This window comes from Hyposmocoma kahamanoa, unplaced genomic scaffold, assembly GCF_003589595.1.
Source record: "Hyposmocoma kahamanoa isolate Upper Pololo Valley unplaced genomic scaffold, ASM358959v1 102, whole genome shotgun sequence".
Lineage (NCBI taxonomy): Eukaryota > Metazoa > Arthropoda > Insecta > Lepidoptera > Cosmopterigidae > Hyposmocoma > Hyposmocoma kahamanoa.
In genome coordinates, this window is record NW_020653337.1 from 14,499,360 (window position 1) to 14,512,499 (window position 13,140).

General features: G+C 35.7%; 2 protein-coding genes across 2 annotated transcripts; one reads left to right on the top strand and one right to left on the bottom strand.

Moving 5' to 3' along the window:
* Nucleotides 1-2,673: 2,673 nt before the first annotated feature.
* LOC113235212 (hemocyte protein-glutamine gamma-glutamyltransferase-like) lies at nucleotides 2,674-6,399 on the bottom strand. The gene is made up of 8 exons (XM_026470841.1): nucleotides 5,753-6,399; nucleotides 4,757-5,655; nucleotides 4,287-4,671; nucleotides 3,997-4,216; nucleotides 3,662-3,926; nucleotides 3,309-3,593; nucleotides 3,079-3,204; nucleotides 2,674-3,004 (listed from the first exon to the last, which is right to left on the bottom strand). Exons 1-8 carry the CDS (start codon nucleotides 6,387-6,389, stop codon nucleotides 2,852-2,854), a joined length of 2,970 nt encoding a protein of 989 aa, XP_026326626.1. The 5' UTR covers nucleotides 6,390-6,399; the 3' UTR covers nucleotides 2,674-2,851.
* A 1,325-nt stretch (nucleotides 6,400-7,724) lies between these two features.
* LOC113234534 (transmembrane protein 231) lies at nucleotides 7,725-13,086 on the top strand. The gene is made up of 5 exons (XM_026469879.1): nucleotides 7,725-8,014; nucleotides 8,095-8,261; nucleotides 9,240-9,368; nucleotides 11,586-11,814; nucleotides 12,585-13,086. Exons 1-5 carry the CDS (start codon nucleotides 7,870-7,872, stop codon nucleotides 12,839-12,841), a joined length of 927 nt encoding a protein of 308 aa, XP_026325664.1. The 5' UTR covers nucleotides 7,725-7,869; the 3' UTR covers nucleotides 12,842-13,086.
* The last annotated feature ends 54 nt before the right edge of the window (nucleotides 13,087-13,140 follow it).

Sequence of the window (13,140 nt, forward strand, 5' to 3'; positions counted from 1 at the left end):
TTTCATAATAAAGAGGAATAAACTCACTCATGGAGGAACAAATTCACTTTTTACGATGAATTTATTATTGTAAAAAATAATTATTGAGGCATTTTATCCCTCTTTAACACTATCTTAAAAATTATGTTCAGTTTAATATTTCTTTTTTACTTTTTCCTGCTGTTACTTGTTTATAAATAAATGACGAATTAAAGCATTTATTATTACATTAAAAAAATGTACATAATATATTTAATATTTGACGGCTTCCCAGGTTTAGAGCCCTGCACACCGATTTTCATGGCGTCTTCATCACTGAGGTCCCGGGTTCGATCCCCGGCCGGGTCAGTTTTAAATTGCAAAGATCTGAGGGGCACTGCCACTGTGCCCGTCACCCTGAGACATAAATTGACAAGTCCCATGTGTCTGTAATTTCACCAGCACCCTTACCCTTCAAAACCGGAACACAGTAATGCTGACATTACTGCTTGGCGGCAGAAATAGGTAAGGTGGCAGTACTTTCCTGGACGAACTCTTTCACAAGGAGCTCTACTGCTACTAACTAAAATTTAATGTCTAATATTTATTTATTATTTATACATTTGTAGTCTAAAAATGATTATATAATAAATGGCTACGTGTATGTAATGTACCCAATTTTTTATGTCTTTGATGTGCAGTAACTCTAACTCTCCAAAGATTATATCAAGAATGTAAACAATTTGTATATTACACAGTTCGCGTTACGCATATGAAAATGTTGATTTACTACTACTGGTGACATCACCTGCGCGTTGATGGCGCGGGAGTTTCTAGGTCAACTGCGCACGCGTTCGGTGACCGCTACTCCACATTCCAATAATTTAGTGATTTATTAATAATCCCTCGTATTTAATTAAATTTCTGTCACAACAATATTCTTAAATATTTATACTTATTTATTTATTTATTTATTTATTTATTTATTTATTTATTTATTTTAGGACAACCAACAAGACATGAACTAAATATAACAAAGTTGAAATATTGATACAGAGACTTATACTAAATTCTGCCTCAATTAAAGGTCGCCACGGCCTGCAAATGTGGACACAACATAAAAAAAGTAAACTAGTTGATCTAAAGAAATTAAAAAAAAATAAAAAATAACCTAAAATAAGCCATAACTGACATAATATAAATAAGTACAATTAATACAATACAATATTATTATCAAAAAATAAAGTAACTATTAAAAACAAGATAATCTAATTAAAAATATTTTCAAAATACACACAAATAAAATTTATGTGAAACTACATTGACGCAGACGTGAGAGCAGCCTTGATTGTGCGCTTAAATCGCGCAGGACTATTCGAAAAAATGTCGATGACACAATCACCCTGCTTCTGCAGGAGGTTATATTGTCTTGAAAGTCGATTCATGGTGATTAATATTAGAGGAAAATGCTTAGATGTACATATGTACACGATGCTGGAAAGGTAAAACGTATAACGTGCAGTTGGAGTGCGATTTAGAGTGTTCTTTTTTAAGAAAAAAATCATAACTCTAATTTTGTTTGTTATATGAAAAACTGGACTCAGCTACTACTAACGAGTTTCGGCTTTTCCATATAACAAATAAATTTAAGAATTACTTTAAATCGTTCTCCTGTAATATTTTCCAAATGCACGTTACTTCGTTTTACTTTTCCAGCATCGATATAATTCGTTTACTGAAGCCACACGTGATTTTACATCAAAATTGCTTATCACATGAATGCCATGAAACAATTTATACATAATTTGTTTCATGTGGTTCGATGTATTTATATCAAATTTTATAACTCTCCTATTTATGCATAAAAAGAGTTAAAAAAAAACCGAAAATGGGTACTAATTTCGTCTCCTGAAAAGTTGCCGTTTTGCAGATATGAACTTATTACATCAAGGGCGCGAATTATATGTTCATTTCTTCTGATTAATTTGAGTTTGGAGAATGAAGTTTCATGAATGATCTCAACCTTATGAAAAGAATTTAGAAGCAGTTCTACATGCCTGGGAATTAATATACCTGTAACTCAGGTAAGGCAGCCAAGTCACGTATCGTAATAGTACACAGAGCATATTTAGATTTTCAGTAGCTTGTTACACGACTGAGTAATTGAAGACATAAAGCGATGTTAAAGATACCAAGGCAATAAATAAAATATATAGAAAATTTGCAACGAATGCCTTTTATTTTTGAGATCCCAAAAACACAAACAGAGTGCAATTATATTATATTTCGTTTTTTTTTTGTTTTCTTTTTTAATACGTTTTAAAATGTAGATAATTGTTTATAAATAACATTAAAAAACTGTCTTAGCTAGTTTCTTAAAAGCTAGTCTCAATTATATGGAGACATAAAATTACATAAAAACATTATGGCACATCAAGCATTACGGTTCCCCTCGTCTCTTCCGTTACTGGCAGTTTTGAAAAGAAATACATAAAATATTAAGTTAACACACATTAATGAAAACTGTGATGAATAATGAAAAATATGTTTTTGGGTTTTTATGTTTCATTGGTGCAGGTGCTTAAAAATCATGGTCATTATAAGTAACGTTATCCCTTTAAATTGCCAAGTCATCGTTAAAAATCCAAGTACATAATACGAATATTAAACAATATTTGCGCATGCAGCAGGCAAACTTGTTATTTAGGTAAATGATCGCGTAATCATCGCACTAAATTTATATAGTCTTCAAAACCACCACTTCCTCTTCTTTAACATACAATTGTTGATCTGGCGCAACATATGAGACAAACGATCGGTCCAGTTGCAGTGCCTGAGGTGAAGTCGGCCCCGGGGAGGTACGCGGAGAGACCGCGCGGGGGCCGGGGGCTAGCTAGCCACGAACATTCACCATACAGGTGCCAAAGATCTCATCCAGCTGCCGTGACCAGAAAGTAACGACGATACGCCGCTCGCCGTGCCGGCGCGATATGAATTTGTCTTGGTAAGTAACAAACTCGCCCGGCTTCACGTCACGGAATCTTATCTACAAACCAAATCACACAATTAGCAACTATACTACAAAATACACGAATTCGTAGAACAATAAAATAAACACACCTGTCTTGGTCTCTGTACACCATTTCCTTCAAAAGTGAAGTAGCAGTCAGTCAGATAAACGTTCAAAGGATTCTGGAAACTGAATGTAACTGGACATTCTTGACCAATACTTGGCTGGCCTCTCACCTGGGAATAATACATGGTTTGTGTTATTAGGTACTACTAACATTGTGAATAAATTTCGTCTGAATCGCAATGGCAGTCAAAGTGAAAAGCAATACAATTCTTACCTGCACTTGCATCCTGGGTTTATGTAATGGGAAGTCATCCTCGTCTGACCAGGCCTGACGTGTCTGCTTAACGTACGCCATTGCGTGTACCTTCACCATTGTGTGATCTACCATTTTATCCATATACTCTTGAGGAGTAATATGCAGTTTGAGAACCTCACGCTGGCCGGCTCGCACAATGAATTCACCCTGAGCCCTGCGTAGTCTCGACGCTATTGCGCCAGTGTAGTAGCAGGACGAAGCGGTCAACACGCACCATATTGCGCGATCTTCATTGGATTTATTCTGGGCAACAAAAAAAAAATGTGCAATACAAGAATCAATAACTTTTTGCAAAGTATTTGTAGACGCACCTGTATGTTCATTGTGCAATCAAAAGGCTGGCCGTAAGGTACCAAATCGATGTCCATAAGTTCAAAATAGACATCCTCGTAATTGCGATCAGGATATTCGTAGTATTGCTGCAGACGCTGGTAACCTCGGCAGGAAGCAATTACAGCCCAACGCTCAGGAGAAGAACTATCCATGGTCTTATATTCGTGGGTGATTTCCAACATGTCACTTTCTCCCTCTTCATCGTCACGATTTGGATTCTTGGTAAGGATTTTGCGACCCACTCTATAAAAACATTTCAACGTTAACGGCAGGCACTAACTCACTGCATTGTAGTTGATTTAAACATACTTACTGGTAATTGTTCGACGCCATTCGAATAAAACCCCATTCTGAATTTTCTTCTTCCTGGAAGTGGCACAGTTCAGAATTAATCTGCCCGTACATAAATGGTGTGTCATATTGGAAGCCAACTTCGCCACGTCGCACGGCTTCAACGCTAGCAGGACCGCAATGATACACCGCTTCGGCTTCCTCTTGTGGCGTGGAGTCAATTATCTGCCAGCCACTGTATCCTGTAGTGATAACGTTAGTAGTATAAGACTAATATTACTTAGGAGTAAAACAAGGAAAAGATGCCGTTACCTTGTGGTAGATCAGGACGTTGCATCCAAACATCGTTCCAAACGTGGAAGTTCCAGCAGGAATCATAACAATCTTCATCAGGTCCGTTGGGTACTTCGTTGCCATCATGGTCGAAGAACTTGTCGACAGTAAACGTGCGGTTTGTATCGTGAGCTGATACGTAATTAGTGACTGAACGACAAGGAATACCGAGAGCTCTGCAAATTGTTGTGACAAGCCCTGAAAACACCCAACATTGTCCGTATTCCACAGGTCTACCACCTTCGGTTAAGTAACGTTCTAGGATGGCAACAGATCCTGTCCAAGCATGTGGAGCTACACCGTCCTTGTACTCTCCATCATAACGGCCAACCATCAAACCGTCGTCATCATGATTCGCGTTTATCTAAAACAAAAATCCAAACAAAACAATACATAGAGAAATCTATATAAATCATTCGCAATGAGTCATATTAATTTAAATATTTTACCATAGAAGAGATAGCGCGGCAAACACGGACAGGGTTGCCTCTTTCTGAATGCTCCAAACCACTGCGTTCGAGCAAATACATGCAAGCGGGTAGAACGCAATCATCAAACTGGCCGTAAATCCATTTACGACCTTTAGGTTGTCGCCAAGTACCACACCAAATTTTTCCTTGCTCATTGAGAACATATTCTCTTCTAAACGATTCATTGTCCATATAGACGGGATCCTCTCGACACCACGGGTTAAAGAGAATGTAAATATCTTCGTCACATTTGTAGTCGTGTCGGTTGTCACGTTGACCAAAGCGATTCGTCTGCACCCAGCAATTCCACACGCCCACAGGCGCAGTAGCTGGTATATGTACTTGGAATGTAATAGTGTTTCCATCTTGACGCTGGATACTGATGTCCCATCTATCCATATCATGTGCAAGGTTAGCTAAATTCTGCATTGATCCATGACGTGAACCGTGGCGTGAACCGTAACCAGGCCGACCAAAGGATGAATGTTGAGTGCTTCCTGCATAACGATCCATCATGGGCCGGTCCATAGGACCGTGAGGACTCAGTGGGCTGTGCTGTAATGGCACAGGATCATTGCTAAATGAACCGCGACGAGCCCCATACGTATTAGTTTCCCGCAAACCACTCATCGGACCCATTGAAGACATTGTTCCCATAGTTCCAGTAGTATTATCTTGTATACGTGACAGTCCCATGCCCATTCCCATTCCCATACCCATACCCATCGCCATCCCCAACCCCGAACTTACTGTGGAACCTATACCCATCCCTGTTCCAATGCCGATCATTTCCCGGGAATGTGGGTACATTCCTTGTTGGGTACTCCAATTAACTGGCAAAACTACACGAGTTCCTTTAGTGACACTAGGCTTAGATCCTGTAAAATAAATGTGATTATCGTTATAATTACAAATATCCATCAAATAATCAATTTTAATATATAATAAAATTAAATATCGAATAAGAGAACTTACCGAAGCAAAATACCAAGCGAATCATGTCTTGCTGCTTGTCAAAAGTTCTATCAAATCGGACAGCAAAGAAGAAATTTTGACCTCTTCTTAACACTGGATTTGGTAAAATGTTATCATTTACGAGATCGTATTGCTCAGTATGATGCTCTCTAGAATTGTCTCTTGAATAAAATTCAGTCAGTTCTACTTTTAAGGGTTGCTGGGAATAATAACTTTGCGGAAGCATTTCCAGAGTGTCCTGACGACGACGACGTTCATTCTGGTCGGCCAACTTGCAGATTAAGTTATGAGTGTACTGCGTATTGGGACTGTTTCTTGAAGAATACTTCATGCGATGCAAACAACCCATGCTGTGAGAGCGTCCTGGACGATGCTGCGCCGTAGGTCCAGCTCGTTGCATCGCCCAGCGGCGAGGTTGCCCTGGACGTTGACAAAAGCTCGATATGTTGTAGTAAGCCGACAGTCCAGGCACGTAATTCGATGGCATGCCGCCGATGGTCACATGTTGCTCCCTCATGCAGCTTAGAGTGCTCATTCCCGATGTCAATCCAGTTATTCCGCCAAGACCCATTCCCGTCATACTAGACGTCATGCTCGAGGACATTCTGTCCATGCTAGATCTTCGGACCATGGACATCTTGGCGGAAGAGCTAAACTTGTGATAAAAATCCCTGTGTCCCAATACAGGACCGCACTGTGCCCCGGTTAGAGACCAGAGCGAATGCTGGCAACAAATGAACTCCAGGGCTTTATATTACGACCTGTGCGCAAGGGATCATTCACCGTTAAGGTGTCAGTTGTCGTCGCAGGCGCCGGTTTCTAGGACTATTGTTCGTGTTCGCTGACTAGCGACCACACCTCTGTTTGCGTAAATATAAACGCATTGTGCGTAATATAAAGTAATCATGTTCCCGTAGGTATTTCTAATTAGCCTATTATACTAGGGTGCACGACCTATTATAAAATATTTTTTAATTTTATTTTTTTGCAAAATAGATTATTATTATATCCTAAATAAATACCTTAACTTTCTATATTTATGTCTATACGCGCAGTTAATTTGTAATGTTAGAAATAAATACGCTAATCCCCCATTCACCTTAATACTTACTGGGTTACAAAATTATAAAGATCCAACAGTGCCATTGACTCTCTAAAATAGAAAATAAATACTTAAAACACTTGAAATTTAGATCTGGTAGACACTTAACTACTTATACCTGTATTTTAATATCATGTCACTAACATTCTACATGCATATTCACTGACATCGTGGCCACTAAAATACAAAAGATTCATATAACTTATTTTGTCGACTGTACAACTTTTTTATAACTAGGTAGTTATTTAAAACTTTTAATACGCACAATGCCCTCTCCTATTGTTCGTTCTACACAAAACGTAATCCGATATCGCTTAGCTACTGTACGCACTTTCAGTTCTTTTGTCTTAGGACCGTGTCTTGTGAAAAGGCTAACAACTTGCTTGTATTAAATTATCTGATTCGATGTCAGTGACTGCTATTTCTTTTAAAATATATATTGAATGCCAATAAATACTTAGGCACTGAATTGTTCTTTTCCCACTTTAATACATTTATGAGTATTTATGAAAATAACAAAATACCTATTTTGATCATTGCTTTGAAAAATACTCACATTACATCAAGTTTAGACTATATATGCTGTTATTTTTTTTTGTTTTCTGCTGTTAAGCAGCATAAAAAAATATAAAAACTAACACGTTTTATGGGACCGACCCTTTTAAGCATATAAAAAAATATCTACTCATTTACTTACTTTAGAGGAGTATTTTCTTATAAAATTTAGATTTTGAGTCATTTCTTTCATAATCTAAAATCTCAGTAATTTAAAAAGAGTTCAGAGGTTAAAATAAAAATAATTTTACTAAATTGTCGTAGAGCTCGCTGGCTTCAATGCTATCCGTGAAAAATTAATAAAAAAAACATCGTTGCCTAGCAACGCTTTTGTTGCCCACTAACGTCAATGTCATGTGTTATAATTATCAATTTCGAAAAAAGCTGTTACTTTCTGTACATACCTACTTTTCCAATAGTCTCAATTGAAATTATTTAGATTTAATAGTACTACGAAATTATGAAGATGGGCTTATATAAATTGTTTAGTTGCAACTTAGAAGTACAGTATAAAAGTTATTTTCTATCAAAGGCCATGTTGTTTACGATATTGACCACGGTATTAACTATAATTTTACCCTTTGTTTTAGCTTACAGGAGCCGAGGTAAATGACGAATTACTAAGAAAATGTGCGATCGTTTTGTACCTAACCTGTATTTACCTTAAGCGTATAATAACTTTCAGGTTTTTGGTTGAAATCTCACGTCTTCTATGAGCAGCCAAAAGTTCATTTTACATACGAATATTTACTTTTCGCTGAGACTGAAGACCCAAGCCACCCTGTAGTCTGTGGTGAAGCAGCTGTTTTAGAAGAAGAAGGTAATAGTGAAGAAAACTGTGCTGAAATCCAGGTAAAGGAAATAATTATTAAAAAACTTGAATAGTCTTGTATTCATAGTCTATACAGCTTTCACCTCGTTCGATCGATCGACAATGGTCTTGAGGAGCAAGAAATGGGAGCAAGCAGAATGGGATAATTTATTACCAACTCACTCATGGGCAAACCAGAAGAGATTGTTTTTTTTTTGAAGCTAAGACAATCCTAGTTTTTAAATCTATTGATGTTTGTGGTCGCTGTGACGTATGGCTATATCGTCGGGGATAGTGCAATTGCGCATAACTGGCATTGGATTATGAGTTTCTATTATGGTAATTTAGTGGAAAAATCAAATCCGCGTAAATATCGCGGCAACCAAGTTTGCGTGATTTACGGGAATATATTGTTATGTCCATAGACAACATAAATTAATGCTTACTGTGCAAAAATTAAAGTCATGGCCATTGAAATATCAAAGTAATAACACTAAATCCCTTTTGGGTAGAAGTTGGTTTACTGCAGATACACGCCTTTTACCGACGATATAATAATAATAAATCATTTATTTCGATCAACATGCATCATAACATTACAAAGATTTAATACAATTAAAGTGAAAAATAAAATTTTGTACAGAATTAAAATAAATAATAATAAAATGTTCAGTAAATGTCTTTAGGATACTGTTGCGACTGACCCGCACCCTGCACTCCAGTGATGTGCACCACTTGCGCATGATAGCATAGAAACAATCTACGCGCGCTTCAGCAAACATCCCCAATGCACTGCTGATGCAAGGCAGCCCCAACAGCACCCTAAATGCATTATTGTATATGTGCACTGAATAAACCTTCCTAATAATCTAAATTGTGTAGGCATCCTAATAATTTTGTTTTCGATCAGTTTTTTTTTATTTCTTTAACAGCCTTTTTGTTTAGTAAATCCAAATACTTAAATGATAGTTTTATGAAACGGTCATTAACATTAAGTATATTCTTTTACTGCCTTACAGGTACAGTGCTATGATTACAATCAGGATGGAAAAAATGATATAATTGACTTAAAATTTCGATTAAACATCCCTTCAGAAAGGACTGTAGCTTCCGTTACAATAATACTGGCATTGGATTTTCAAGTAAAGGTAATTCATTTTTATATAATGTTGTATATTTTCAGCTTTGTTTTCAAAATCAAAATCAAAATCAAAATCATTTATTCGTGTACACACGTCCATAAAGATCTTACAACTAAAGTGTATCAGTGTGCATTGCCCTTAGGCGTACGAATTTTTTACATTTTATAACAAGTCTTAAATTTACATTACATTAGAAAACCATTATTATTATTACAAATTTTACAAAATTATTATTATTACATTATAAGTCCCTATCACTAATCCTAATTCTAAAATAATATTCAATGTCATTTTTAGAATCTCAAATCCCTATCATTCATGAAATCGTTTACTGTATAATATGCCTTTGATATTAACAAATTATGTAAACGTTTTTTAAAACCGGTAATGTCACCTATTGCTCGAATACTTTTCGGAAGTTTATTGTACAATCTTGGCGCCATCGCACAGATATTTTTATTATATAATTCTGTCTTGCGTGTTACTAATTGAATATTTAAATGACGACGCGTACTATCTACTTTGGCAAAGAGTGTGGGATTTTTCCGGACGAAGAGGACTGCTTCAAATATATACATTGAAGGAACCGTCAGCAAACCTAGTTCCTTAAAATGTGGCACACAACTATCCATTCTCTTCAAACCACAAATGGCTCGCACACATCTCTTTTGTGCGATTAATACAGCCAGACTATCTTTGGCATTACCCCAAAATATGATACCGTACCTTATAATTGAGGCGACATATCCATGGTAGGTTACTAGTAATGCCTCTTTGTCTACCACTTTAGCTAGCCTCCACAAGGCGTAGGCAAATCTATGAAGTTTCATACACAATATCTCTATATGTTTTGTCCATGTCATATTATTATCAATATACACCCCTAAAAATTTTGTGTCCACTACCTCCTTAATTTCTGTATCAAGATATTTTATATCGTGGTCCTCTTGAGTCTTGTTAATTTTGTGTTTAAAATTAATGTACACAGTTTTACTTAAATTAATTTGAAGTCTATTGCTTTGTAACCATTTTATTATATTTATAATGTCGTTATTGATTTCTTGGTCAAATGAAATGTGACGCTCAATGTCAAAAATTACAGTACTATCATCCGCAAACATAAGCATGGGATATGACGTTGCTGTTGGAAAGTCATTAATATAAATTAAAAACAGCAATGGACCCAGTACTGATCCTTGTGGAATTCCATGTAGAACTGTTCTAGATGCAGAAAAATACGATATGTCAGTTTTGGTTTCATTCGATATTTTATTAATGCATGTCATTTGTTTTCGATTAGTCAAATACGATTCTATTAGTTCATGTACATTTCCCCTGATCCCATATCTAAACAGTTTATCGAGCAAAATATTATGATTGACAAAATCAAAGGCCTTTGTTAAGTCCATATATAATGCTATGACTGGTTTGCTTTTGTCCATTGCTTTTAGAACTATTAACAGTAACTCATAAATGGCTAAGTTCATTGATTGACCCTTTCTAAAGCCCTTTTGATTTTTTATAAGAATTTTATTTGTTTCTAAGTACGAGAGCATATTTTTATAAATGACTTTCTCGTAAACCTTAGCCAGAATTGAAATGAGAGATACAGGTCGGTAATTATTAATGTTTTCTTTATTATCTTTTTTATATAAAGGTTTTACGATAGATATTTTCAGTTCTTCCGGAAATATTCCATACTCCACTGAAATATTGATTAAGTATGACAATATTGGAGATATATATTCGGACACATGCTTAAGAACTGTCGTGTTTATTTCATCGTAGCCTGTACTCTTTGTATTCTTTAAATCCTTTATAATTTGCTGAATTTCCTTCTCAGTTGTTGGTATCATAAACATAGATTTACAAGTATACGGTATTTTAGTGCTTGTACTGGCAGCTGAATCATTATTGAAATTTGTTTCTTGTGCTTGATCAATGTAAAAGTCGTTAAAAGCGTTGGCAATTTCAGTTGGATCTGTTAAAATTTGTCCATTATGATATATTTTGTCACTATGTATTTTGGGTATTTTAGCGTTACTTTTATTTATTATTTGCCACGTTGCCTTTGACTTATTTATTGAATTTTTAATAAAATAATTATTTTGCGCTTTTTTAGTTAGCTGAATAATGCGCTTAAATCGTTTTGTGTAAGTCTTAAATTCTTCTAGATGTTTTTCGTATTGAGATATTTTTTAATATACATTTTTTCTTTAACAGTCTGTCTGTCCACTTCACATGCAAAGTTTAGCAGTAATTACTGAACAATTTCCTGTACCTCCATCAGGACTAAAATACTATGGTGATTTACAACTGTACCAAATTGCTCACCTTCCATGTTTAAATTATCACATGGATACTAAGTACAACAAATCCCTATTTGATGAATTGAAAAAGAATGGTGATAACATTGTAGATTCTATTTTGGAGCAATATTACAGCCGAGAAGGTAAGGATCCTTGATACATTTCATTGAGTAAGTACAGTTTATTTTAGTTAAAAAACTGTTAGAAACTAGAACATGAGAAGTGCTTCTATACCAGCAAATGGAGTCATATTTTTAGACATGGATCATACTAATTGATATACAACTACTTAAAAACCAAAAGCTGTGAATAGATCGCTGCATGTCTGCAGTTAATGTGTGCAGTTGTGATCATCTGCATGCAGTCATGACTTCGACTTACTAATGTTTATTTGAAGGTTTAATCAACATAACTACTTAAAACAAAAACACTATTGTTCAAACTTTGGCAAATTATTTCATATTTGCACAATAAATTTAAAAATGTTTTCATAACATAAATGTTTTCAATTCCACCGCAGAGTAAATTGGGGATTAATTTGTTGACAAATTAAAATGGTCAATTTCGATAGTAATATATTTCATTGATAAATAGTCAAGTCAACATTTAGAATCATATGTTCTGTATACAGTGACAAGCTACAAGTAACATAATTGTGTGCTTCCATTTCGACGTCAACAAATACACTGAGCTCCTGAGCTAGGCATTCACAGATAATTGCTTGTTGTCAGTGTTGACTGCATGCAGTTAATTTCGACTATGTCAACTTCGCTTATACAGTCCATCTAGTAGCAGCCTTAGTTACTTATGTGAGGACAGATGTAGTATACAAAATAAGTTTGATATTTTCCTCCCAAACTGAATCTTACCCTAAAAATAATTGGATACATAAATAATATTTAACTTTTTTCAGTTACTACTGAATCCAAGACAATACATTCAAGAAGTCAAAATGGTCATACTGGCTCAATGTTCCTACAAACTCGTTTGAGAGTGCCAGAAATGCACATTTTGTACAAACCAAGTCTTTTACAAGAATTAAAATGGGCATGGCCCCAATACCTCTCCATTGTTGTGATCTTCCACTGGTTATTCAACAAAATCAAGAGATTTGTTTTTCATAATAGACTTGTTATGGCCTGGGAAGTGATCCCATCCAAAAAACATTGAAGAATTAAAAAGTCTAACATTGAAGTATCAAGCTGAAATCAGCAACTATACATAATATTATGAAGTACAAATTCTTTCTGGTTCTTAAATGATTTTTAGTTCCTAAGTATACCAAAGATTAGTTTTATTTTATACCTTCCTCTAGCACGATAAGGCGCGACTTGCGCGAGAGCGACATACAGCGCGAGATCTCTATGCGAGAATAGCAGGATCTCGCGCTTTATGACGCTTTCGCGCTAGTGGCGCCCTGTTGTGCTAGCCCTACTGGATTGAATTGTGTATCCTGCAGTTTGAACTTG

Bases quoted from the DNA above. Each gene is read 5' to 3' on its own strand.
- LOC113234534 (XM_026469879.1), top strand. From the start codon at position 7,870: ATGAAGATGGGCTTATATAAATTGTTTAGTTGCAACTTAGAAGTACAG. The intron at 8,015-8,094 runs GTAAATGACGAA...AATAACTTTCAG, and splicing joins TTTAGCTTACAGGAGCCGAG to GTTTTTGGTTGAAATCTCAC. The intron at 9,369-11,585 runs GTAATTCATTTT...TTTCTTTAACAG, and splicing joins CATTGGATTTTCAAGTAAAG to TCTGTCTGTCCACTTCACAT.
- LOC113235212 (XM_026470841.1), bottom strand. From the start codon at position 6,389: ATGTCCATGGTCCGAAGATCTAGCATGGACAGAATGTCCTCGAGCATG. The intron at 3,927-3,996 runs GTAAGTATGTTT...ATGTTTTTATAG, and splicing joins ATGGCGTCGAACAATTACCA to AGTGGGTCGCAAAATCCTTA. The intron at 3,594-3,661 runs GTGCGTCTACAA...TTTGTTGCCCAG, and splicing joins ATTGCACAATGAACATACAG to AATAAATCCAATGAAGATCG.